Genomic DNA, 26,753 nt, shown 5'->3' with positions numbered 1-26,753 from the left:
TGCAACGGACGAAGATCGCCGAGTCACACTTCCAAGGTGCCAAAATTCAGTGTCTACAATAGTATGAGTTTCAAAGACTTTAAATATAAAAAAAATAAGCATGTTAACATGGTTTTAAGAATCAGCAGCATGATGGAGAACTCATGGGTTTCTCAATGTTGGGTAGAAAACAAACAGGAACACAACACGATTTGATAAATGTACACCTGTGCAGAAGGATGTTCTATGCCTATATCTCAAATTTTGACTGAAAAGAAGTATGATAACTTACAACCAAAAAGTATACTCTTTCAGACAGATGATGGGCTCTTCTAGTTTACATAATAATTTACTTCTTCACATTGTTGTAAAGATTCACCAATAATCCCAAAATGTGCAGACCCCTTCCTTGACATGATGAAATCGAACTGAATCCCTCAACACAATTTCTCTACCTGTGATCTTTGAAATGAATTTTGCAACAGAATGGTAATCTTCACATGTTCTAAGGTTTTTCATTATTCTAATGGGTACACCAGGTGCTGTTCTCAGTAATCCATAAGCCATGGCCAACTTTTCACTGTGGCTCCTCAGCACATTTTCCTTCACATCATCCAATTTCTGGTATATCTCACTGGAATCTGAGTGGGACATATCACCAGAGATGAAAGAAAGAATGAACCTTGTTACCAATCTCAACAGAGCTCCACCCTGCTGGTTTCCTCAAGCCCTTCTCTTTCATTAAACCTCTCACCTTTTGTACTTCTGACCACATCCCCGCAGCAGCATACATGTTTGATAGCAAAACAGAGAATCCAGGATCTGAAGAGTTCAACTCAAATAGCCACTCAGCAGCATATTTACCAAGCTCAATATGACCATGGATCCTGCAACCACCCAATAAAGCACCCCAATTGCCTGGTGAAGGTTCAACAGGCATCACATTGATCAAATCCATTGCCTCATCCAAAAGGCCTGCACGGGCAAACATGTCTACCATGCATGCATAGTTTTGCACATCAGGGTGATACCCTGATCATCAACCATTCGTCGAAAATATTCCCTGCCCTCTTTGACGAGCCCAGTATGAGCACAAGCAGATGAAACTCCAATATAGGTAATATAATTTGGTTTTACATTAAATTCTGGCATTTTCTCAAACAGAATGAGAGCCTCAGCCTCACAACCATGGGTGCCATAACCAAAAACCATTGAACTCCAAGCAACAACACTTCTTTTAGGAATGGGATCAAAAAATCTGTGTGCAGCCCCCAAATTTGGCATAAAAATCCAATAAGGCAGTCATCACATACTCGTCCATGTCCAAACCATTCCTAATGATAAAACCATGGCAGGACTTTCCCAAATGGAGTGCACCTAAACGGGCCACAGCGGGTAGCATTCCAGCTAAAGTTGACCCATTAGGCTTCAATCCAGTGTTTTGCATCTCTACAAGCAAGCTAAAGGAATCATCAATCAACCCATTTTGGCAATAACAGGAAATCAAGCAATTCCAAGCAATCAAATCCTTCGTAAGCATTTCTTCAAACACTTTGCTAGCTAATTCAGTGTCACCAGAACTTGCATACATTTCCAGAAGAGCAGTGCCAACAACAACATCAGCATTAAATCCACTCTTCAACACCCAAGAATGAATGCTCTTGCCTGTATGAAATATCCAGATATAATAAGTTGAAATGGATAACAGTCATCTTCTTCTATTGTGTAATAAACTAACAATATTCTAAAGATGGTATATTTTAATTGAATATCATCTTACAACCAGTAACAGTACTTCTTTAGAGAAAGACTATCTGTTTCAGGTGCCCAACTCTAATACAACGACAGCCATAACCTTATCCCAACTAAATGGGGTCGGCTACATGGATCCAACGAGACCGTGACAATAATATAAATAAGAGAAGTAGAAGGAAATAAAAAGTAAAAAAAGATAAAATAAAATTACTAAAGGAAAAAGTCTAAGCAGTATCCCCCTGTAAGGGATCGGGTACATGGGTCCTTGTCCTCCAAACAACTCTATCCTAGGCTCGAGTCCTACCACATCACATGCATATCCTTTAAAAACCTTTTTGCCTTTTCTAATAAAAAATGTTTACTTTCAATCCTTACTCCTTTGACCCATGTGGATGAAAGAAAAGAAAAGGTTCGGATACCGTGGCCTCCGGATGCGGGTTCCTCCGCCTTGCGGGCGGGATCCGTTGGTTTCCGTTGTCCCTTGGTGACAGGGAAATGGATTCATCGTGCTCAAATTCATTATTAAAAATGGTGGTTTGGGATCATACCACATATATCGAAATGAATGGAGTCACCAACTAGGATTTGGGCCTAAGACCCAATGGGTGTAGCCCCGTTCGGGATAAGTGGAAAGGACTATCTGATTCCATATGGTCTGGTCAAAGAGTGGGTAAGTAGTAGCATCCCATCTCGTCCGATTGAACCGATCTTTCTACTAGATGCCAGATGTTGAATATTCTCCCTCAATGATGTATCCTATACCGATATGTAAGGCTAAACATAATGTGCATTAAAAGTGTGAAGTGAAACTATTCATGCAACTTGAAGATAAAAATGTTGATATGCATCTTATATGATCCACCTCAATAAATCAGAAACTACATTAAAACGAATTATTCTAATCATTATATACACTAATGCAAAACACTTTAATGATCTACATTGTACTGAAATGAAAGAAAAGTAAGAAAATATACCTTCACACAAAAAATGCAGAAAATGTGAAGTATTGGTTGTCTCCCGACTTTGGTGGAAACGGACGATTGGTTCGCCTCCCCTTTATTGGAGGAAGTGAAGGTGTGAATGAAGATTTCACTATTCAAATTTCGAACAGAATAACGATTATAGACGGGGGTTTTGCTACTTGTATTTGGACAGAATAGCAATTGTATGTAGGACTTTCGTTACTCGTACTTTGACAAAGTAACGACTGTATGTGAGACCAAATATAGATGAGAAGTGTGGAAAATGGGATTTCGGGTGACATGGCTCCTGGACGGAGTAACGGGAATCTAGTTCGGGGATGGGAATAGTTGAAACTTGGAAACTTGGTTACTTAGAAGAGGAAGAAACAAGCTATTGTTGGTTGGTCTAGTTTTGAAGCTGAATTTTGAGCTATGTTTTATGGCATTTGTGAGTTGATGAGGCTCCAGTGTCTTTTGAAAGATATGGATCTCTTTGTTCCCCTACCAATGATGCTATACTATGACAGTAAGTCTGTCATCAGCATTACTCACAATCCAGTCCAGCGTGATCGCACGAAGCATGTGGAAATTGATTGTCATTTTATTAAAGAGAAGTTGGAACGTGGGTTGATCTGTATTCCTTTTGTTAAGTCTAAAGATCAGTGAGCTAACATTTTTACCAAAGGGTTAAGTAGTAAGTTGTTTCATCCCATATTGTGCAAATTGGACATGTATGATATATATGCACCAGCTTGAAGGGGAGAATTGTAATATGGGTATAAGAGCAAATATGTCCATAAGGGCATTCCTGTACTTGTACCTGTTATTCACTTATTATAAGTAAAGTAGTAGGGTTGTCAATGACAGACAACCATTCCCCTCAATCGAACACAAAACAAAAGAAGAAAATACACATAGAAGAATGGGAACTGAAAAGAACTAGAAAAGATAATGGTGTCCAGAAGTTCTAGAGTATCAAGTGGAAGCACATGGGACTTTTTCAGCATACATCTTAGAATTCAGGATGGGTCATGCCATCGCATGCTTCTCCTCAACTGTCTGCAAAATGATTCATAAGTGCATGGACATGTGAGTTGGTGGCTTATCACCCAATAGATCATTAACTCCTTTGTGAATATTATGCATCACCTAGTATATAATGCTATGGTTGGGAAGTCATTTTTTTTGTATTATGGTTCGTGTGTAAATTCTCCCTTTAGTTAATTTAATTTCTTTCTTTTCACATAAAAAAAAAAAAGAAAGTGAATTCCATTTGGTTTGATTTGGTTTGGTTTCGATTTCAGACTAAAAATTGTCAATATGAATCGAAACAAATTAAATATAACTTGTATAAGCTGAACTCAACCGAACCTAACCTAAATCATACTAAAACCTATAATCATTTGTTTTATGGAATTTGTTATTACAAGATGTTTTATAAGAAGCGAAGGCAGGCTCTCAACAAGGATTGCAAAATGGCAATGGAAATAGGATTCACAAAGCTAGATGAATGGATAAATATTGGAGATTTGAAGAATTGGATTGAAATTCATCAACAATCTGTATGGACTTGAAAGTCTCCCAAATTTATTGACTATTTACAGTATGTTATCATCCTTTAATTCTGTAAATATTTTAGTGAAGGACAAACAATGTTTATTTATGGCTGCAAACTTTCGGCTTGAATGCAAGAAATAGGATGTTGGGGGTATGCTGTCTTGTATTCCGTCACTTGGGTTTGATGGTTGATTCCGAAGGACCATTAAAATTTCTTGAGGACTATACGGATATTTCGGTAAAATTCCTATATAGGGTTTCGCTATAAATATGTAACGAGGGTTCTTTCTCTATAATGTAATCTGATAGTAGTGTGAGGATGAGCGACTGTAACCCTAAAAAAATCTCTTTGGATAGTTATTAGTGTCACAAGTATTTGTGATGTTTCTAGAAATCACAAGACATATTTCAGAAATTCATTTTCATGGGTTTTCCTATCTAAATCAAACGTTCCTATTCAGAGTTAGGAGAGTGCACGATAATGTCTAGAGTATTGGTATAGATAGTTAGATATACATTAGATGTATGCCATAATGCCAATACAAGTGGTATTTTGATTGAGTTGAACTCTTAAAATTTGATATGTGGCTAATTCAGACCATCTCTTCTCTATCAAATGGTCAGAATGAACACATCGTCTGCACACATGCGAGAATATATGCCTTGTGAGATTTGGAAAAGTAATTGACCTTTGTGACAATAACATTTCAGATTTTCAGCTATCTCTTTGTTTCTAGGAATAGTCATAGGTATGTTTAGATGGTTTCTATATAGAAGGAGAACCGTCACACTATTCCAAGAGTCCTATCCAAACCACTTAAAATGATGGGTAAAGAGAACTAGGTCCTCTAATCTTTTGAATCAAAACGAAATGGTGAAGTGTTTTCTTCACAATTAACCCAAGGGTCTTTGTACATATTCACATGGTTACCATTTCCTACTTTGGAACAGAGCCCAAAGGCTAAAAGATCCCAACCCTTAAGTATATTTTTCCAAGCCCAAGAAGCATTTGAGCCCATGGGAGTGTCCAAGAAGAAACAATTTGGAAAATACCGAACCTTGAGAATGCGAACCCACAGGGCATCACTATTGTCTAAAATCCTTCAACATTGCTAGGTTAAGAGGGCTTAGTTCAAACAAGTAAAATCACAAAACCCCAATCAACCTGAGGCTTTACCGATGCAAAGGTGTCTATCCATTTGATCCAATAGACACCTTTGTCAGAAGAATCATTTCACAGAGCGGCGAAGGAATTTATCAAGCTCATGACAAATGTTTAGTGGAGGTTGGAATATAGTCATGGCAAAAACGGGGATTGATGAGATGACTGTCTTTATTAAAACCTCTTCAAGATAATCTAGTAATTAGAATGTCATTATTCCCTCTCCCTACAAAGTCCCAAATGCCTTTGGCATTATTCTTGGAATCCTATTCAACCACCGGAAAGAACTCGTGAATTAAGAGATTCTCTTTACACCGTGGATGAAGATGGTGAAGAGAAACTCGATTCATATAAAATTTTCAAAAAATGATTTTTCCCCTTAAAAAAGGGATTCAACCATGGGTACACACACTAGGGTTTAAAAAATTGGGAATTACATCGATGAGTCGACTGAAACCAATTTTGATTTCCACCGATCTTAATCGGTGGAGCCTGAATTAGAATTGGAACAACAATTCTTTGACCGATTCTTGATTCTTTAATCAATTCCTTTGCATTTTCAGGTGAATCGAATCGATTCCTTGACCGATTCCAGTTTCACCCATATATTGAGGCTGGATCGGACCAATTCAGGCCAATTTGGATCCTATTCTAATCAGAATCAGCACTGACCGATTCGATCCCCGATTACGGTTTTCAAAACAATTGGGGTACACCAGCTCCGATCCGACACGGATATTCCGCCACCATCAACCGAATATTTCCAGTAGTCTCTATAAAAATGGCTGTTTTGGTAGAGTGATTACAGTGACAGTCGTTCCCAAGCTGGAAAAATTAACAATGATCGTCTTTAAACCATCGGTGACTATCTTCCTTTCTTCCACAAAGTTTGAACTGTAGAAGTGTAGAACTGAAATCAAGGTATTAGGAATCAGAATTCGATCTTCACCTACAGTTCGGAAGCCATGACAGGTCTACATCGTTCTTCAAGCGCTTCCTTGAAAAACGTTCTCCCACCTCAGGAGCTCCTCGACGACCTTTGTAGGTATGATTCTTAAAATCATTTGAATTCTTCATTGTGGTACCGATTCGTCAATTTATTTCTTGTTTTTTTTTCTTCTTCTTTTGGTGGTTTAACTTAACCCTATTTTTCGATTCTCAGGACTATTTCTCTTGTTAGTTTTATGCTGTGGAATTTTTCTGCTTGTTAGGTTCGAATTTATTGCTAGGGTTTACGTGAATTTGATAGTTAGAAATATAAATGCGAGGTTTGGTTGTGATCTTTGTTTTTGTATGTGTTGGGGGTTGGGGCTTCATTTAGGAATTTAGACACGGAAATGGAGAAAGCTATTGGAAGGCAAGGAATCACCCCTATTAAATTTCTGGGCTTCAGAAAAGCTAAAAGCATTCTTCAACATCGTATCCTCTGTAACAACGCTGTCCATACGACGTTTTTATTTTCTTCCCCCCCTCCATCTGGTGAAAATGCAATGTTTCGTACAGTGTCTTGGGCTCTTGGTTGGGAATACTCTGGGTTGACTGCCTTTAGAAAGAAATCTATCCACTTCATTATTTATTTTCTGAAAATTTGAAGTTCACAGGGGTGTTGATGCAGGCAAGTCTATTCTAGGATCAAATTTCGTTTGGCAAGACAGATTTCTCTGTCTTCTGATTTTTCTCTTTAATTTTAATAAGTGAGGTAATATTACATTCATAAACGGATGTATCTGCAGTATATCACTAATTGCCTTGCGGCCTACTGAAAAGAAAGAACAATATTGTCCCAATTCTGCAGGTACAAACAAATTTGATCCCTTAATTAGGATATCATTGAGGCTCATTTGACAAGTGATTAGATATTTGATTTTCCACCCTGCTACTAGAACTTAATTTGTCTAAAAGGTTTCTGGAATTCCTTATTGATGCGGATGAAAACTGAGAGGTGGCATAGACCGTCAGATGCAACAATCTGCACACAAAAAAGAGAACACAAGAGGGTGATTGGAGCATGCTCCGCAGCTCCGGTGTAATTCTCCAATGCCTAAGCCAGTTTTCCGGGCAATCAGTCAAGAGTGGAGAGATATGAGATGGGTGAGAGAGAAAAATTGGGATAGATCCCTAATTGAGATGTATCGACCGTAGTCGAGTTATGTCCCAATCCGAATATTCTGTTATGTTTTAGGTTGGCTTGAACTAATCTAATTCAGTTCAATCCCTTTTTTCTTATCCCCATTACCTGTGGTATGAGCTTCTTATTTATAGGCAGATCGGAGGATGCAACTTGATTTGACATGATGTGATTGCCCGTCATTTACTATCCGAGAAAGATCTGCTTAAGTGAGCAAACATTAAATGCATCGTAGGGTTGTCAGGAGATGATAAACCCTTTCGGTGGTTATTGGATCACTGTGAGCATACCTGCATTAAATGTCGCTGCTTTATATAGTGACCTGATATGTTGAGACGGGATGTGTCCGGGATGTGGATGACACCTGTCCGTTCCCCATTTTCCAAGGACGAATGATTGATGCCTGTGCCGTCTATGATATTTATCTTAGGTGCAGGCTTTATGCCCTACTGAACAGTGGGAGATTAATCCTTGGTTCCAAAGACTTCCATGAACCAGCCTAGAACTCTGCCCCTTATGAACCGAGTTCAAACCTTGCCACATGTCGATTATCCATAGACTGAATTTTTTATGGTCTTTCTCTTATCTTCCCTGTAGTCCAGTCAATGAAAGGCTGGAGGAGATTCTGTGGCTTGGAGCTCCTTCCTTTGTAACATGGGTTTGAGTACAGTTATTGGGTGTGGATACTGGATACCCATCTAGTAGTTAGATTCATTTGATCCTTAAGTCATAGGATATGGAGAGTCAGCTAATATGGATCTGCAAAGTGGGTATGCGTAATTGGACATATTGCCAACAACAGTAGTAGACAATTCCAAAGTAAGCTTGGAAGCTATATATATGCATTCATTAATGATCCATCTATAAGAACAAAAGAATGCAATTATGAACTTGTTGGATTTCATAGTCGATATTTAATGTCTCATGTTTTTTAGGTTTCATGATATGGGCCCATCTGGCAAAGCACTCAATAGCAGGTGCCCTTACATTTACTTTTTAATCTGCCCATCCTTTATGGAAAACACTTAAAGTGAGAGGTAGAAGAGTCTTTTCATCCATAATCCTAATATTTCTTACTCGAAATTACAGTGTCTCCCTCTTCATCTCTAGTTTCCAAAAACACAAACCTAACTGGAGAACTGTTCTTCTTCATCTTAATGACCAGAGAAACACAAACCTCATAGGATGAGCATATACCCGTCGCTATTTTTCTGAGTAAAAAGCTGGACATGAATACAGGTTGTTCTCCACAGGACCAGATTATTTAAGTAAAAATATTATAGCTTTAAGTATATTTTGTGGTAGAGTTATCACATTGCCTTGGACCAATATGATTTAGATGGTATATGCAAATGTTTGGCTGGACTACATGTGTTCCCCTCTATTATCTTGTCTGTCAACTGATAATCCAATGCGCTTGTTATATTTACTTGGTTTTGAAGAAAGAAAATCAAATTATAAATTCCATCCAGCCTGGAAGCCTTTTGCCTGGCCTGGATTGTGCTTAGGTCTTGGCCTGCCCTATCTTATGCCTTGTTCTTGGCTTAGGCCTAATAGATAGCCAGCCATATTTGGAACTGCCCTGCTAGTTAGCTCACTTGGATGGGCAAATCATGTTGGGTCTGGCTGTAGGTTTTCCCCATCACATAGCATGGTGTTCTAAGTGCTCTGTTAATATGTGTCTTATCAATTCATTTTCTTAGTTAGGCATAATGTGTGTGGTGGTATAAGATGGACATCTAAAGTTAAACTGGTTCCTTAGATCTGCTGTTAAATAACAGTGCCTTTTCTTAGTTACAAGTTCATATCTAAAGGCTCATGCAGCAGCTATAAATGCATGACTGTATATTGCATGCTTGGGTTACACCTGTTATTGATTGATTTCCTTGTATGACTGGTTTTATTTGTCAGCTCTAACACTTCTTTATATCATGCAGTCGATTTATCTTAAATGTTCCGAAAGAAGACCTAGAGTCATTTGAGAGGATTTTATTTCTCATTGAGCATGCCCATTGGTTCTATGAGGACAATTCGGTGGAGCAAAACCCATCCTTGAAGTCACTTACTCTGAAAGAATTTGCTTCCTTGAGTATCCTATTCAATTTTGTCTTTGTAATTCAGAATAGTCTTTTTTCGTTTTTCCAGTTAATAGTGATCTTGTGATAATGTGAAGCTGATCTGGGCCATTGTTGTCATGTTAAGGCTATGTTAGATTAGCTTTTCTTTTAGCTCTTAGGATTATACCTAGTTTTGTCAAAAACTTCTCTTGGTTCATTAAACTGTTAAACATTTACAAATGCCAGATATGAACTAAAAGCTGATGTATTAGGGTAGGTCTTAGTATGCAATTATGTTTGACTCACATAAAGAGGTCTCCACATTAGCAGAATGACTGCATGCATTTCTAAGTTATACAAGCCTATTGGTCATTTCTTAGATGAAGAGTGGGTTAATACATCTGCATTTGTCCCTTAAGGGAATTGAGATAATGGTCCAGATGGGTTTCATTAAGTTTCTATTACTAAAGATTGAACTTGATTGCGGGAACCTGATCATCTGATAAAATCCATTTTTGGGAGGTTTTGCTGGGAATTTTCTTGCGGTATTGTGACAAGTCACATTCTGGATAGGATTCCTAGAAGGTATACTTGGTGGGACCAATGAAATGGTGGTTTCATTTCCTTTACTTGTTCCATGTGTATTGGATATTAAGCAAAAGTTATGATCATGGAGAACATTGTCTAAGACATGTGCTGATCCTTATGTCTACATTTATTTAACAAGCTTCCAATCCCTTCACATGTAACCTGTGCATAACAGTTCAGTTGTACGTGTGGCATGCTGGGTCAATTGTCTTTATATTAACAAGACAAATGTTGAATATTGAACTGAGGTTCTGTCATAGGGAACAAACATTGTCTAAGACAGGCACTATATATTTCACAAATGACGTTCTGCCTATTACATGGTTCTCATCTATAGGCTTGCTGACAAACTTGAAAGTCATGTTGTTTTACATTGTTGCATAGACCATTGTACTGGGTGGTCAAACTTACCAATCATAGGGTCCCATTGGTCTGATCATAGGTCGAGACCACTTGATGGTTTTTGACCATCGAGTTGTCAATGGATTGTCAAGTTTGAATAGTTGGATCATTTCAACCACTGGTACTTGACTTTTTCAGGTCACAGAAAAACAATGGCTTAGGTGATAATAAGGTAATGGAAATAATACTCAAACTTCTCCAAGCCAAGGAACAAATCTTACAGCTGGACCCAATTCTATAATATATATGTTTTCTTTGTTGTTTATTGCATCCTGTTTGGACTGTCAGATCATCAATAAGCTGGAACAATTTGGCATTCAGTTCATTTTAAGAAGCGCTTGACTTTCCATTTCATTTGATATTATGGCATTCTGTGACTCTGTCCATTTTGAATGCATTATTTTTTAGGCTTTAATTTTTCTTTTCCTTGGGAAATATTACATTCTTTGTCCGTTGGTTCTTGTTTTCCTTAACTTGTCACAGTGTTTAATAGTTGTGCTGCTTTGAGACCTTATATTGCGCATATAGATGATATATACAAAGACTTCACTTCTTACAAGGTCCGAGTTCCGGTGACTGGAGCCATCATTTTGGATGAATTTTATGAACGGGTAAGATCATTTATGAATGAACCCAATGAGAAAATAGGCTTTTTGTCCTCTGGAACAAACGATGTGAATTCATATCTTCGCTCTTCCATACTCTCCCCTGGTAGCTTCAATGCTCTGTGCTCAATCAGTTCCCCCCCCCCCCCCTTGTAGCTGCAAATATTTTGATATTGAGATATGCATCTGCATGGTGAAAATTTGAATACATTAATCATGAGCCAACCCAGTCTTGAGAATTAGAATGAGTTGCCTCCTGTCACTGCATCATGCCACCTAAATCTTCTCCGGACAAATTTTGCTCACTTCTCTCATTGATCTTGAGTAATTGAACCTTTGGTTTGGAAAGTCTTCCATCAAAGAGTCAATTAGTGTCTGTTTGGGGGTTGGTTTTCTAACTCCTGTGAGATTAGGGTGTATGCAGTACAGGTTAGCCCTAGAACTAGTTTTAGCTGGCAGTTTAGATTCTATCAATTGTAGGTAAGCCTGATGTTTCATGGGAGTTGAAAGCTCTGCATATTTGGTTGGGATTTGAATCCTAGAATTACTTGAGTTGGATGTAGATATAAACATCTGAATTCCGAGGATGTTTATCCATATTAGCTGATAAACATAAATATCGAACGATCCTCAGCAGTTCGGACTCTCAAAGATCCAAACTGAGCCTCATAAAAAAGAGAAGGATTACTAAACTAGCCTGATAAACATAAAAATCGAATGATCCTCAGCAGTTCGGACTCATCAAAAAGAGAAGGATTACTAAAACTGGCTTATTCTCAAGGACTGTTCCAGAATAGTATCATGAATTAGGAGAGAAATTTGGGGAGAAAAGATAATGAGAGAAGGAATAGAAATCCCCAGCCATGGGGAAGGAGAGAGAAGAAAAAGAAGAGAAATCTTCAGCTGTGGGGAAGGAGGGCGAAGAGAGAGAGGAGAGAGAGAGGAAAGAGAAAGAGTCCCCTTACCAAATCAGGAGGAGGGAGAGAAAATCCAGCTAGGCCATTGCCAACTCAAATAAATCAATACATTAGCCAAAATCATCATAAATTGTTGGGGGGGGGGTTTACATACATAAAGACCAAAAAACAGTAATTGTTACCACTAATGACTCTTTATCTTCCTAGTAAGTTTAAACTAACTTAAACTGACATAAAACACTAAACTAAAAAGGACTCTTCCTAGATTTGACTAAAAGACCTACACAACCTTATCCCTATACTTAATTTCGTGTATCCCCTTAAACAGTCAAACCCCAACTTTTGGGCTTATAAAAGAGGCCCACTACATTAATAAACCAAAAAAATTAAAAGCTCAAGGTCCATAGAACCCAATCACGGGCCAAAATCCAATTGGCCTGATTGGTCACCTTTAACTGCATCAACCCCTTCTTCAAGCATTTCATCCAAGGTTTTAAAACTCGGAATTGGGCATCAGATTGGTCTCAGGTGATTCTGATTCGGTTCCAATTCGAATATGTTGGAATTGGCCGGACAGAAGGATAATTGAATCAGAGAGATGGTGGATAGCTCTCTTCAGATCTTATATTTTTGGAGTTTTTGTGCAAGAAGCTTGTAAATTTGGGAAAACAGTGAATTCCCCCCCCCCTCCCAAAAAAAATTTCTGTGTTTTTTGTGCTCATCATTGGAAGTAATAACCAGAAAGTGGGATTTTCCTACCCTTTGGACTGGTAAATTTTTTTGTTGTACTGAATTGGCGGAAATTTGAATCATCCTTCATCAATTGCTGATTCCGATATGAATCAGCCGATTCGCCAATAACCTTGATTCCATCAGTGCAAAGATTTTAGTAACCTCACTTTTCAACTAGTCATCTTCCTTTTGCATGCCTTTTTTCTTAGGGAGATAATATGGAAATGAACTTCCTCATGTGGAATACCAACAGTATTAGAACTGTCTCATATATCTGTTTCTCATTGTCATTAAGTAGGGGTTGCAAATCTCATGTGAGCCTTGTCTTGGGATCCTACCAATTTCACTTCCCAAGTACTAATTTTTAACTGGAAACCGTTGAAATAACTTGGTGCCATTCATGTAATCATTCAAACATTTAAAATCTGTTTTTCAAAGAAACCTTCAGTTTAAGTGCTTAATTTTATTCTAAATTTCAAATTTGAGCAACCAGCTGTACTCTGAAGCCATAGAAAGATTTTAAACATGTTAAAATGAGTAGTAAAGCCTTCCTAATGACTTTTCCTGTCCTCAAGTAGTGACATCCTTTTATTCATGGGAGATTTTTGCCATTTGCAGTGTTTGCTGGTGAAGGGATGGAAAGCTGGATCAAGCTGGAGCTTTCCCCGTGGGAAGAAGAACAAAGATGAAGAAGACCACACATGTGCCATCCGAGAAGTAATAATTTTTTTTCTTATGGCAAATTGCTGGTCCTGCTGTCAGTTATTCTTTGTAATTTTCAGGGAACGTACTTAATGGATTGGTGGAGTTCTCTTTATTTTACATGCAATATTCAGATTTGAGAGGATGCTGAACCTTGAGAGCTACCCTACTTCCCCTTCTTCCCATAGAGATATTCATTAGCAGAATTTTGGAATCTATTATCCCAAAATCATTGTGATTAGATTAATTGGTCTGTCTGATTTTCGAGCTTTCATTTTCCAGACCTCCATCCATCCCAACATTCTATTAACTATTAAAGTTAGGTCCGAAGATGGATTGGACTGTGAGGAGGAGGTACTAGTTTTTCAGTCTGGTCTTATTCAAGGTTTAAAACTTGGGATACTGGCTCAGATCGGCCACTGGGGATGGGGAACTCAATCTGGATTGGGCAATCCAGCCAATCCGATCCCAATACTTGAAACCATGATCTTATCCAAGTGAGTCTGATATATGGGTAGTGCCTACATTCTTAAATAGGTCCCTAGTGGGCTTTATTGTTCTCTTGGGCCCACATATCTACTTGATGCTAAGTTGTAGACATAGTGTATGAAGATATTCCCCTGGTATCTAGTTATACATTATGAAATTTTATTCGTTCTTGAAGCAGCATGCTAAATCTCTTCTGAAATGCTTCTAAAATTTTCCACAATCAAGATTTGACATTATCTGTAACTTCTAATAGGGTAGATAAACATGCTTCTCCCTGTCTCTCTCCCCTCAATGACATTTTTTAGCTCTTTTTCAATGGTTTGGTGGATGCAGGTCCTAGAGGAAACAGGTTTTGATGTCTCAAAACTTTTGAAAATAGATGACTATCTAGAAGTTACAATAGGACAGCAAAGGGTGCGGCTCTACATAATTGTTGGCGTGAAGGATGATACTGTCTTTGCTCCAATGACTAAGAAGGAGATCAGTGTATGATCTTAAGTCTCTGAATGCCTTTACTTCCAATAGAAGCCTTTATTTTCACATTAATTGTTTCATTGGTTTTCTCCTCTTCTATACTAAATTATGTAGGACAGGAAATTACATAAATCACCTTTTACTTGAGTCTAATTAGACCTTGTTATTTAGAAAAGCTTAGGTATCTTCTCGATCTTACTCTTGATTTTTGAATGAGAATATTGATGATTTGTGTTCTTGAATCTGTAGTAGTAGTTTTACTAACAAAAAATAGTGAAGTTCAATTAGTTGCATAGATCTGTCTTCAAGTGCCTGTTCTGCTTTGCTTTGGATATAAATAACCTCTTGTCTACTTCTTAGTGCTACTCATGCATGGACTTGAAACTTCTGATAGTTTTTAGTTTCTGGGAAGTAGATGCAAATAGAATATGGTAGTGTGCCAAGGTTTTCGGGTGAATATTGTGTGAGAACTAGTTCTACATGGTTTATTTGTTACCTGCAGGAAATCTCATGGCATCGGATTGATGAACTTCATCCAGCAGGCAACGATGTAATATCTCGTGGAACAAATGGCCTGAAGCTTTACATGGTTGCTCCATTCTTGGCGTGAGTATATTCTGGCATCTAAATTCAGCGAGATCATGTATGTTGTCCTTTATTTTCTTTTTGGATAAATTTTGATGAGATTCAATATCTTCATGCAGCAATCTTAAAGCATGGATTGCGAAGAATCAGCCCCTCACAGCTCAGAAATATGATACACCTTGCAAAGGTATTTCCTCCTCCCCTCTAATGAAATATTTTGTACATGGCAAGCCTGTAGTCTCCCATTTATTTCAGCAGCGAGAAAGATTCTCGCAAAAACCTTTTTTATTTCTCTGCCATTTTATCATTTCTTATTGTACATGGCAAGGAAGCGTATTTGGGTGGGAAATTGAGAAAAAATGACTAGAATTTTGTTTTGATACAATAAATAAAATTTCAGGAAAATAATTTCTGGTCTTTTTATTTCTATAAAAGGGCGTACCCAGTGCACAAGGCTCCCGCCAGGGTCATAATGTATGCAGCCTTGCCCCCGTTTCGGGGAGAGACTGTTTCCCGACTTAAACCTGCGACCACTAGGTCACAATGGAGCTACCTTACCGTTGTGCCGAGGTTCACCCTCTTTTATTCTATACCGTTAATTTTTATTTAAAACGACTACTGTGAAATAATTTCCATGGAAACAGATGGAACAATAGAAGACCCTAGTTTTTTGTTCCTAACAACTACAACAAAAGACCTCAAGATCTTAGTTCCACTATATAAGCCTGAAGAATTTGGGATTTTGTTGACTCTGTTCAGAGATTTAATTTTGTATGTGTCCTTCGAAGTATTCTTGAGAACAATCAGAATCAATAATTGTAATATTGGAAGAAACGGTCAAAGGATGGAAGCCATGAGTTTAGAAGCGGCAGTGGTTCCATCATATGAAATGTCCAACCTGGTCTAAACAGCATTGGAAACTTGGAATAGCCAAACTAAATCCTAAAATTCTTTAGACTTCTTGATCAGTTTTTGTTGTAGAAAGAGAGAGATGGGACTGGCCGGTTTTAATCAGGGCTAAGATGCCAACACAGTCCATCTTGCAGCTAACTAGTTTAGATTTTAATGAAGTTATGCGTGGTTTGAGTTGAGCATCTTTCACATCTTTTGTTGAAGTTGTTGGGGACTGGGAGAATGGGATCTTCCTGTTATACACTCGGTTGATTTATTGATTTATCCATTAGCAGCATTCTTGATTTATTATATGTTTGGAGGTAGTCTTATTTGTTATGTGTGTTGTTTAGGAACGTGCGTGTGGAAAGCAAAGAACAGTTCCACAGGGGGAACAACAGTGGGAGCAACAACAGAGACGAGTCAGTCTACCAGACCTGGATCTGAAATTCTTCTCTCTGATTTTGGTCCTGGAAAAAGCTTCAGAGGCTTCAGGTTCAATTACGCGTCAATCTTAAAAGCAATGGAAGCTGCGTTTGCTCTTTGACTAGAATATAACGTTCTGATTTAGCCCTATGTGTAAAGAAACCGTGGGTTTACGTCGTAGCTTGGTTAGTGTCAGCCGTGCTGCTGCAAGTACATACTAACACCATGGATGGTAGGCTTAGGGGCACCAGTAGGAACAGCACGAGCTGTATATTGTGTCGCAAGAGTTGGAAGAGTATGCACATTTTGTACAGAAGAGTTTTCTTGTAATAAGTAGTTTCTCGTTAGTTAGGGGTGGGTGGAGCATTGGATATATTAACATGCAAATTTTGAACTGTTTTATGTTTTATAAGCGTCTGAAAATCTAAACGGAGCTTTGCTTCCGTAATTATTTGTGATTTAAGTATTATTATTATTAATTATTTGGTAAACTGGTTAAGTACCATTCAAGTGTTAGCTCTCATGTGATGTGTCCATGTAATGGGTATTTGATAGGCGAATTTGAAAGGCATCTATGAAATGCATTAAGGCTATGTTTGGTTGTTGGCAAGAAATGGATAGAAAAGAAAATATTAAAAAAAAGTTCACATTTTTTTGAATTTGAGGAGAAAGTGTGACACATAAAGCAATCTTTATGTTATGAAGCAAGAAATGGATAGAAGAAAAAAATTCAAAATTTTTTTTGAATGTTAGGAGAGAGGTAAGATACATAAATCAATCATTGTGAATATTTTTTTTTCTTTTCTATCCATTTCTTGTCAACCAAACATAGCCTAAAAGTAAAGAACACTTTTTGAGACCCCCAAAAAATAAATTTGAATTCTTATTCATTGGTGTTAGAAAATGCGACCCATTCCAGAACAAGTTATCTAACCTATTTCACATTCTGGCTGAGAACGAGAATAGCCCGTTTCAAACAACATTCTCATAATATATCAATTGTTAAGATAAAGTTTAAATTCTGTGAAATGCATTTGTAAGGATACATTTTGAAAATTTATTTTTAAGAGCCTTTCATAGGAATGCATTCCACCAATGCATACCAAACACAGGCTGATGCAAAAGTACAAATATTAGAGTTGATTTAGGAATAACTTCAATATATGATAAACTGCAAGAAAACTGTTTGAGATGACATGACCATGTTCGACTTGGGCCTTTGTATGCTACAATGCAGAAAAAATAATTTGATTCAGTTTAAAGTAACTTAAAAAACCACGACAAACCTAAAATGATAAAATGAACCTAAAATAAACCCAAGAAAAGTGAAGAAAAACATATACAGCTTAGACCTTGTATCAAATATGACCTTGAGAACCCCATTTGGGATAAGGCTGAGTTGTTGAATCAGTATACCCATGATAATCTACTGCATGAATAGTTGATTTCGCTGTTCTAATCGTTGGACAGATAGGGCCTTCGATAAAATGCATTTCTCTTGGCTTATACGACCAGAGGCTGACTTCGACGATTACCTTACAAAATCGGTGTGTTAGCCTAGCAATCACAAGGCAGAAAGTATGGCACATGGATACACAGCCCATACACATTGACTGCAGAGAGATCCTACCCCAAAAAATAAACTACATTTCGCATAGTTACATAGCCAAAACTTCAGGTTGCTTATGTCTAATGCTAACGAATCTAAAGACAATGTAGCTTTCCCACTGAAAGAAAGCGCAATAAAGAACACTGTAAGGTGTGTGGAAATAGACGATAGAACCAACCGCAACCCAGCACAATATCAGAAACAGTTACCTAAGGATTCAAATAATCTCCTGCCAACATCAGATTTTGAGCTGTTTCATTCTCTCCGCTGCTACCGATTCTTGCAGGTCATTCTCGGTTATTGAGCTTCCTGTCTCCTCGATCTGAACTGACGATGGCTTGGTTGGTGGGGAAGAAACCTTCAAAGATGGCAGTTCCTTTCTAGGAAGGGGTGGAGCAGCAAACACTGGCACTGCCTGCCTGATGTGGACTACCGGGGCAACATGAATTGGTGGTCTCATTACCTGAGGATGGACGGTCGGTGGGGGGATTGGCGGGGCAGAGAAAACAGGTATTGCAGTCCTTATTGTCACTGGTGGTGCAATCCCATGGTATGGCCTGAAATGCCTGGCAGGAATGTATGGAGCTGCTCCTGCTGCAGGGAATTTCTGTGGCCAAACTCCACGGTATTCAGGTGGCAAAGGCTGTGATGTTTGGGGGTTTTCATTTGCTGTTGAAGAGGCTGGTCTGGTCCGTGCAGCTGTCTTCGGACGGATTAATGGGAGTATTTTTGAGGTCATAACAGGCGGAGGCTGTGTACTTGATGGTCTCACATTTTGCATTGGGAATTTCTTTGAGAATGGAATTGGAGCATCAGGTGAGTTTGCCGCAATCTTTTCCTTCAGACGATAATTTAATAGTGCCCGTGCTATGGTGATCTGTTCTTGCTCATCATTGTTCTCCGTCTCAGAGGATGAACTTGCAGCTTGCTGTGCCACTGGACACAAATAGTGAGATACAAGTAAGCAAAATACGTATATGGTTGAATCCAACAGACTGATAGAGATGGGCACTTAACATATATACTTTAAAGGCTACGTAAAGTTTCTCTCAGTTTTTCTCAATAGACTAGATTCAGGTGCACCTGTAACTAGCAAAATAATTATCAAACCTCTCTTGAGGCATGACTTTCAGGTGTACTCATGGGGTTGTTCATTAAAATTCAAATCCAATCTCACATTAATTGACAGATTTGGATCTCAAGATCAGCCCAAGTAAAATATAAGAGAGCCAGATTACTGATTTAAAACTATTTCATGTAACAAAATATAATGATATGCCCTCCACTTATGATAACATTTTCAACAATATAAATAATAACTTTTCCTGGCAGAATTAATTATATGGAACACTGGACCATTCCTATGGTTTGGCTATACATGTCAATTACTCCGGACTGGCTGTAGAGCTGAGGCAGAAATAGTTTCCCATCCTCAAAAAGTATATGGCAGGTAGAAGTCTCAATTCACTAAGTTTGTAATTTTAAAGACATACGACAGTATGACAAGAGTGCATCCAATATTGCTCCACTGGTAACTAAATACCATACTGCACGGGCAAATGTAAGACATGTACTCGGTACTCATGGTGACTCAATACCATTGTAAGCACTGAACTGGCCCACACTGCATTGGTCAAAAGACACATGCTTCAGTCCAGGGATGAGGGACAAATCTCCCTGAACAAAGATTGAACATAACAAACAAATGATGAGCCTGGTTTTGTCAAAATATCAACGGGAGCATTAATACTTTTAAGCAAGGTAACAAGATCAGGGATACGGGATGTCTGATAGGTCACCCACAACAAATTACTCACTGTCCTACAACCATCCCCTTCAGAAAAAACCCAAGGTTTAGCCCCCCCCCCTCCAGTTTTCCAAAATTGTCCTTTTGTTACCTGGGACAAAATGCTTTTCAATGTTTGGATAATGAATGTGCTGAACTTCTTAAGAATATATTACTATCTGTGTGATGGACAGACTTTGGGACAGCCAAAAAATGGAAGGAAGGCTAATTTGCAGGACCGAGGGAGTACATGGATTCATATCAAAGGCAAATGTCAACAGCATCCAACCAGGACATGAGATGTCAGTGGCATACTTTGGAAAGAAATGGATAGTTTGATGTTAAACAGATGTTAAGGGACGTAAAAGAGTACTGGTTAAAATATTCTTAAAGTCAAATGGAATTACTCATTAATATTCTAGCAAGTAAACAAAAATCTACAGAAGATTAGGTAGGAGCTCACATTGTTTCAGAGATGACCATGCTGCCATGGCTGCATTCTTTTCGGCTTGTTTCTTGTTCTTGGCAGGTTCACCTGTGAATGTAATCCCAGCCAGCTCTACCATGCAAGTAAATACAGGTAGGTGCCCGAGACCTGACCGGAAAGTTTTGTATTGAGGCAGAGGTGCTCCAACTCTTTGTGCAATTTCCTGTAAAAGGTTTTTGTAGACACCGGTCTCATCCTGTGCATGGAGAAGTTTAGTATCTACCACACTAAGCCAGGAATGGTGTATCATGGAAAGCATGATATAGTCTTCAATTTTATCCATGTGTTGCAAAATTTTGATTTTCAATCAAGGGAAATGGAATTGAAATGAAAATTATTTCTGCAAAGATATTCTAGACAAAGCTACAGAATATTTCATACATTGGGCAAAATTTGGACAGTGCCTGGAAGAAATTTTGAAAGTTCAGCTAAACTATATATTTACAATATTTAGTACTCTGAAAATTTCCAGGCTATACTATTTCATTTTAAGATCAACAAGACAAACACGGGTTGGTTTTATGATAGAAGCTTGGTTTCTAGTTTCTAGGAAGGTGATCCAGATTGGTATCAAATGGACCATCTAATTCATTATACATAATGTATCAGCCAATCCACTGGCAATATTAAGTTGCTACCTACTGTGTTCAGCTAATTATTTGTTCCGACTTCCGACCATCCAATACATACTGATCTTGATGGTATAACAGGAATGGTTCATGAGCTAATACTCAAATTGTGTATCCTTGAATAGCACTCATCTTATTCCTCAAGGCTTGGCCCAAAATCAGCTATATTATGCAGGTCATAGATGGGTCCAAATTAATAAAAAGTTACACATCAAGAGCAGCCGTGTGGCAGTATGAATGTTACCAGCCTTTGTTAACTTGGACAAGATTTTATTGATACTCCAAAGACTTTTCTAACACAAAGTGTGGTAACAAAAATCTACAATCAAAGGATGAAGTATATACACGTGTGTTCAGGTATTAGACATATATGTATCACCTAACTAGTCGATACAAATTTAGGGATTGAACAAAAATATGCTACTTTACTTATCTCCCCCCCCCCCCCCAAAAAAAAAAAAAAACTAAGTCAAGCAACTTGCTGCATTGTCCCCCTCCCTCCTCCCCCCCCCCCCCCGGCCCCCACCCAAAAAGAAAGGGGGGGGGGGGAGGGGGGAACTAGTCGACTGTAAGTCAATAAGGACTGTAAGAACTGCACTAATGTTACATTATGCATCAATTTTATTCTAAGATTATGTTTGGATCTTCAAACTCAAAATAAATTTCACAATTATGTGATTCGTCTTCATAAGATTATTACTGTCTGAATCATGTGAACTACTTGCTTCAACTCCCAACTTCAACTCTCAAGGTCAACAGGAAATAAAAGCACCAACAACATTTCTGGTGTTTGAACTCCCCAAGTGTAAACATTTTTTTTTATGTTATGCTACTCCGAATCACAAATCCATTTAAATAATCTAGTACCAACCTAAACTCTGACTCCCAACAACAGGGTGGTTTTAATTTTACATCAACTTTTGTGAAATTTCACAAAATTTTGAGTTCTTTCTGACTCAATGGTCTGTATTGAGATCTAATAAGTTTCATATACAGCATATTTCAGGATTCTAACATAGTCTAGGTTTACTTCCATTTTCAGATTTTTTTTTTTGAATTTTAGTTATTTTACAACATTTCATGCTCACCAAGAATCATAGTGCCCCCAACTGGTTGAGTACCTCATCTATTCATCTAATTTGATCATCGCTTCATCAAGAATTTGGCAAATCATTGTAACATCTAGTCATTTAGGCAAAATTTTCTCTAGGCATGCATGCTTAGGGAGGAATCTTCAGGTAGGCATGGTCCTGTCAGATGGAGGACTGATATGTATTCAAAACGTTGAAGATATGTATTCAAAACGTTGAATAGATAAAGCACCCCTTGCATAGTCTGCTTGTCAAATTTTATGGTCCATCTCAATTGTATGGCTCGCCATCTAATGGAATTTTTTTACTCCATATATTTTAGCATTCAAATCAGTAGAGAGGTAATGCACCAATTCTGACTATTAGATAGATAGAGACCATGTGGATTAACCATCTGTCAAATTTCAAAGCCAAATTCAATCATACAACCCACTATGAATTAAATCATTTTCCCTTACCATTCAAATATTAACCAAAATTAACTTATAAGCTTTTGGGTTGAAATTTTACACATTACACATGAGTCGAGGGTGATGTGCACAACCTGACCACAAGGTTTAAACACCAACCAAGCTACCATGGCGTGGACATACTCTCCTCTACCTAGAGATACTAACCACATCCACCAATTTGTTAAGGAAATCATTTTTATTACATTCTTTATATTTGATTTACGGGACAAGGTTTCTACATGCACATCGTCTCTCTCTCTACATGACACCCTTGGACATATTTTATTTTTTGGCAAATCAATGCCAGACTATGGAAGCATATTGTTGACATCACCCTTAGTTCATGTGGAATACTTCATCCCAAAAGCACTATATCAAGACACGATCTACAAGTCAATCATAGTTAACATTTGGACAATTGAAAAAGAATCTAATACTCAATTGGTGATATGATAGGTTTAACTATGAAATTTGATAGATGGTTAATTCACAAAATCTCTTATCTATCAATGGTCAAAATGGCTAAATTAGTCTTCTACAATTTAATGTGCAAAAAAACACATGAGTAAGAAGTTCATTACCACATCTTTGAGAGGGCTTATGAATTTGATTTTGGGGTAATGCAAAGGGTGCCCTAGCTATACACCAGTTGGATTGGTTAAGATAACCTCCATATGTCAAAATAGGCAGCACCCATGTACAAATTCCTTCCTAAAGTACCCGTGGAGAAAAACTCTTGCCTTTACATATAAAGTATTCAAGGCATACAAAGTCACAAACAGATCCATGAACCTCCTTTTCACCATGTTTCCACTCAACAAGGAACTAAGCACCAAACTAAAGTAACATGTCTTCGTATTCTCCTCCTCTGTCCCTTTGTGAGCCTATAGGATATTCATACTAAACAGAGTCGACATGTTTAATTAATTAATTAATGTCTTCTCCATCCATGCAGCAATTGCAATTCTTAATGCTGCATTTGCATAACTTTGTTGTTGTTGTTGCTGTGTATTGAAAACATATAATTGGTAATTAAATATTACCAGTTTGATTGTTTGTATGTATATGTAAAAAAATCAATAAACAACAACAACAAGTCATGCAATACTACTGTAACAGAGATCTTCGAAGACTACTACTATTGCTCATTCAATGTTTACCTTACCAGTACGTACGAACAGGTTAACGATGAAAACTATAAATATTTTACTTTTTAATTGTTTTTGTTTTTCAGTTAAATATATTTGATAGATAATCATAAATTAAACATTGATCCTTTGAAAAGTTAACTCAGCGGCACATGTATTAATTTGTACCCAGCAAGCAAGATCTCTGCTACAGTAGTATTGCATGACTTATTGTTGTTACTGTTTATTGACTTTTTTACATATACATACAAACAATCATATTGGTAATATTTAATTACCAATTATATGTTTTCAATACATAGCAACAACAACAACAACAAAGTTATGCAAGTACAGCATCAGAAATTACAAATGCTACATGGATCGAAAAAGCATTAATTAATTAATTAAGCATTTACTTATATTCTTCATTATGTAAAGATTTCAGCCTTCAAATATGTTTCCTTCCCCCAACCCCCCTACACACCAAAAAAAAAAAAAAAAAAAAAAAAATACTACAAAAATATTTTGGTCATTCCTCATCAATCAATAATGGCCATGTGTCCCACCAATTTGGATCCTCTACCCGGCAGGACCGTGCTGTCCAGACACGGTGTTGTGCGCAATGTCCGCCTTACCCCTGCCCAAACGCCTTGCCCAAATGGGGTAAGGCGGTCATTGCGCACAGCACCGTGTCTGGGAAGCACGCTCCTGCCGGGCAGCTCGGCAGTAGAGGATGGGGAGAAAGAGAGAGAGGGAGAGGGGGAGGGGGGGGGGGTAGGCCGGACGAGCTTTCAGAACAGCCAAACTAATTGGAGAATAAGGTTTGTAGACTCGAAGGCCCCAGAAGCTTCCTTCACAGTTCCACAGCACCTATTGGGCGCACATTAGCCAATACCAACCGACAGGATAGCTTTAGTGCTCTCTTTAGAAAATAGAATCCTAAAACACGCGGAGAATGTGAACGCCAGGTAAGACTGTGCACCTACGCGGCGCACATTAGATGAACGAAGTCGGTGGATTCGGGAAAGAGATACACACCCAATAGTAGTCAAGAGTCAAAACACAAGACTCGAGAGGTTCCTTCCTTCACCGGTTGCGTGTGCTAACCGATCGGTCGGCGCCAAGAAAAGCCGGTGGAACCACATCGATTTCCGACGAAACAGAAACGGAACCCTAACGGTTAAAAAACGAACTTACCAGAATCCTGGCGGCAAGCGAATGCGAAGGACCTCGGTTGGAGAGCGAATTGAGCGCAACCTCGGCCGCCGAATGCTCAGCTTGTCTCAAAGTCGTACAATAGTTGGGGCTCTCGAAGATCTCACCATTAAAGTTAACGGTAGCCTTGAATCTCGGTGCGTGATCAGGTCCTTCCCTTATGCACGTATATGACGGAAGATTAAAGCAGCTCCTCTGCGCCAGCTCCTGAAGCTGGTTCTTATACATCTCGACCTTCCCCCCTCTCTCTTCCTCCTTTCTTCACTCCTTATCCACTTAACTCTTAACTCTTTATCTCCCCCACTCAACTATGAACTATCCTTAAAAACCTGCCTGGAAGCCCTGTAGCACAGAGCTCACTGATCTGATCGACGGTTTCTGAGCCAAAAAAATTCAGGAAAAACTAGGGTTTTTTTTCCGGCGGATTGGCGGGAAAGAATGAATTTTCTCAAAGCGGAAATGGGAGGTTTTTAGGGTTTTTTTCAAGTCTTCTCTTTTACATAAAGTGGTAGCAGCAGAGATAATGGAGACAATCTGCACTTTGCGGTTTACAGACAGTGGGGGGAGGGGCCTGGCAGAGGAGAAAGAAGGCCTTTTTCTAGTGGAGTTATTTTTTTTATTATTTCCTTTATTTTTTTTTTGGTTTTAGGGTTCTGATATGATACAGGTTAGATACTTAGCCATATAGCCATGGGAGAATCTTCTAAGTTAAGGATTCTTGGATCAGAATCTTTGACCTACTTAGCAGAGGAGATATTCAAGCTTCACTAGTACGGTATTAATTCCTTATTGAAAGGGATTTCAAAGGTAGTGAGTAAGTGGTCTTGGGTCGAGGTCTACAGGGTTGGGAATAGACCCTGATCTAGTCTGGTGCCATCACATCGCTTTATCTTTTAATATTATTTTATTAGTTCATTGCGGTGGGTCAACTGAACGTTCTACTTGCATGGATGTGATCTTTTCCTAGATTTTCCCTTTTTTTTATTTTTTTTTCCGACTTATTTGTTTTCCCATTTTCTTTTATGAAAAAAGAAAGCTACTTGATCGCGTGCCGCACACGCCCCTGCTCTTAAATATCGGTTCACATAAAATGACTGCTGCATCTCAATGGAAAGATGGAAATCCCTAAGGATGCGATGATTATTTCATGTGTCCCTATGTCTAAGCGTAGGAGCCAAGCACCACACACGATCAAGTAGCATTGTTCTTGAGTCAGACTCTAAAGGGTATGAATGACTTTGTACAATAGGGTCAAAAATTGCCACTAAAGCCTCAATCGTTTATTAGGGACAGCAAGGCAATGACCGAGTTTTCCTTCACCCAAGGTAAGAATAGAATCTCCTCAATTATGAGATTTTTTCTCAATAGTTGTGTTGTAAGTGTAAAATTAATAGATATAATTAAGGGTTTTTTTTTTTCAAATCTCTTTAATCCATTGAAAATCTGAAATAAAAAAAAATTTTGAGTTCTGTAGAATATTATGATGAAAAATAGTATTAAATATAATCAATAGATATATTAAACAAAATCTTATCATGCTTGTATAAAGTGAACCTCTAGTGGAATTTATCTAATGATGCCATAAATAAATGGAAAAAGAAAAAGAACCAATAGTAATGAGGAAAAATGTTTAATTAGAGTACCAAATCTTGAGCAAATCTTTACCTTATCACCATCCAAGCAAGATGAGCAGTAGTAAGTTTCACTTTTTGGCAATTGGCTATTTGATCTTTTTCTTTTAATTAGTCATAAACTCATAATCATAGTTAAGTCCTTAGTGTGTTCATCTCTATTTAAAAAGTTTAACAAACTTTAATACTTTTAACTGTTCAAAATTTCTTAATAAAGTTCACTTTTAATTGTTCTAGCGACCAATGAACTGAGAGTGTTGAATCAACTCAGACCAAATTTGTTAAGAGCATTTGGAATGTCAAAAACAC

At 38.0% G+C, this 26,753-nt stretch overlaps 2 protein-coding genes and 1 pseudogene across 3 annotated transcripts; 1 reads left to right on the top strand and 2 right to left on the bottom strand.

Moving 5' to 3' along the window:
* Positions 1-207: 207 nt before the first annotated feature.
* Positions 208-1,663, bottom strand: LOC122650416 (annotated as a pseudogene).
* Positions 1,664-6,170: 4,507 nt separating this feature from the next.
* LOC122653005 (mRNA-decapping enzyme subunit 2-like) lies at positions 6,171-16,789 on the top strand. Of its 2 annotated transcripts, XM_043846911.1 has the most exons (9): positions 6,171-6,288; positions 6,324-6,463; positions 9,484-9,635; positions 11,077-11,204; positions 13,466-13,564; positions 14,372-14,524; positions 15,015-15,118; positions 15,217-15,284; positions 16,342-16,789. In XM_043846911.1, the coding sequence occupies exons 2-9, from the start codon at positions 6,384-6,386 to the stop codon at positions 16,533-16,535; spliced, it is 978 nt and encodes a 325-aa protein (XP_043702846.1). In that variant the 5' UTR covers positions 6,171-6,288; positions 6,324-6,383; the 3' UTR covers positions 16,536-16,789. The 2 variants fall into 2 exon arrangements, with proteins under 2 accessions (XP_043702846.1, XP_043702847.1); XM_043846912.1 differs by having other exon boundaries at positions 6,215-6,463.
* Positions 16,790-18,072: 1,283 nt separating this feature from the next.
* On the bottom strand, positions 18,073-25,105 carry LOC122652791 (double-stranded RNA-binding protein 2-like). The gene is made up of 3 exons (XM_043846647.1): positions 24,796-25,105; positions 20,273-20,492; positions 18,073-18,959 (listed from the first exon to the last, which is right to left on the bottom strand). Exons 1-3 carry the CDS (start codon positions 25,039-25,041, stop codon positions 18,262-18,264), a joined length of 1,164 nt encoding a protein of 387 aa, XP_043702582.1. The 5' UTR covers positions 25,042-25,105; the 3' UTR covers positions 18,073-18,261.
* Between the last annotated feature and the right edge of the window lie 1,648 nt (positions 25,106-26,753).

The sequence above is a fragment of the Telopea speciosissima genome, chromosome 2 (genome assembly GCF_018873765.1).
Source record: "Telopea speciosissima isolate NSW1024214 ecotype Mountain lineage chromosome 2, Tspe_v1, whole genome shotgun sequence".
NCBI lineage: Eukaryota > Viridiplantae > Streptophyta > Magnoliopsida > Proteales > Proteaceae > Telopea > Telopea speciosissima.
The sequence above is the reverse complement of the archived record's forward strand: the minus strand, read 5'-3'. Positions and strand labels throughout refer to the sequence as shown.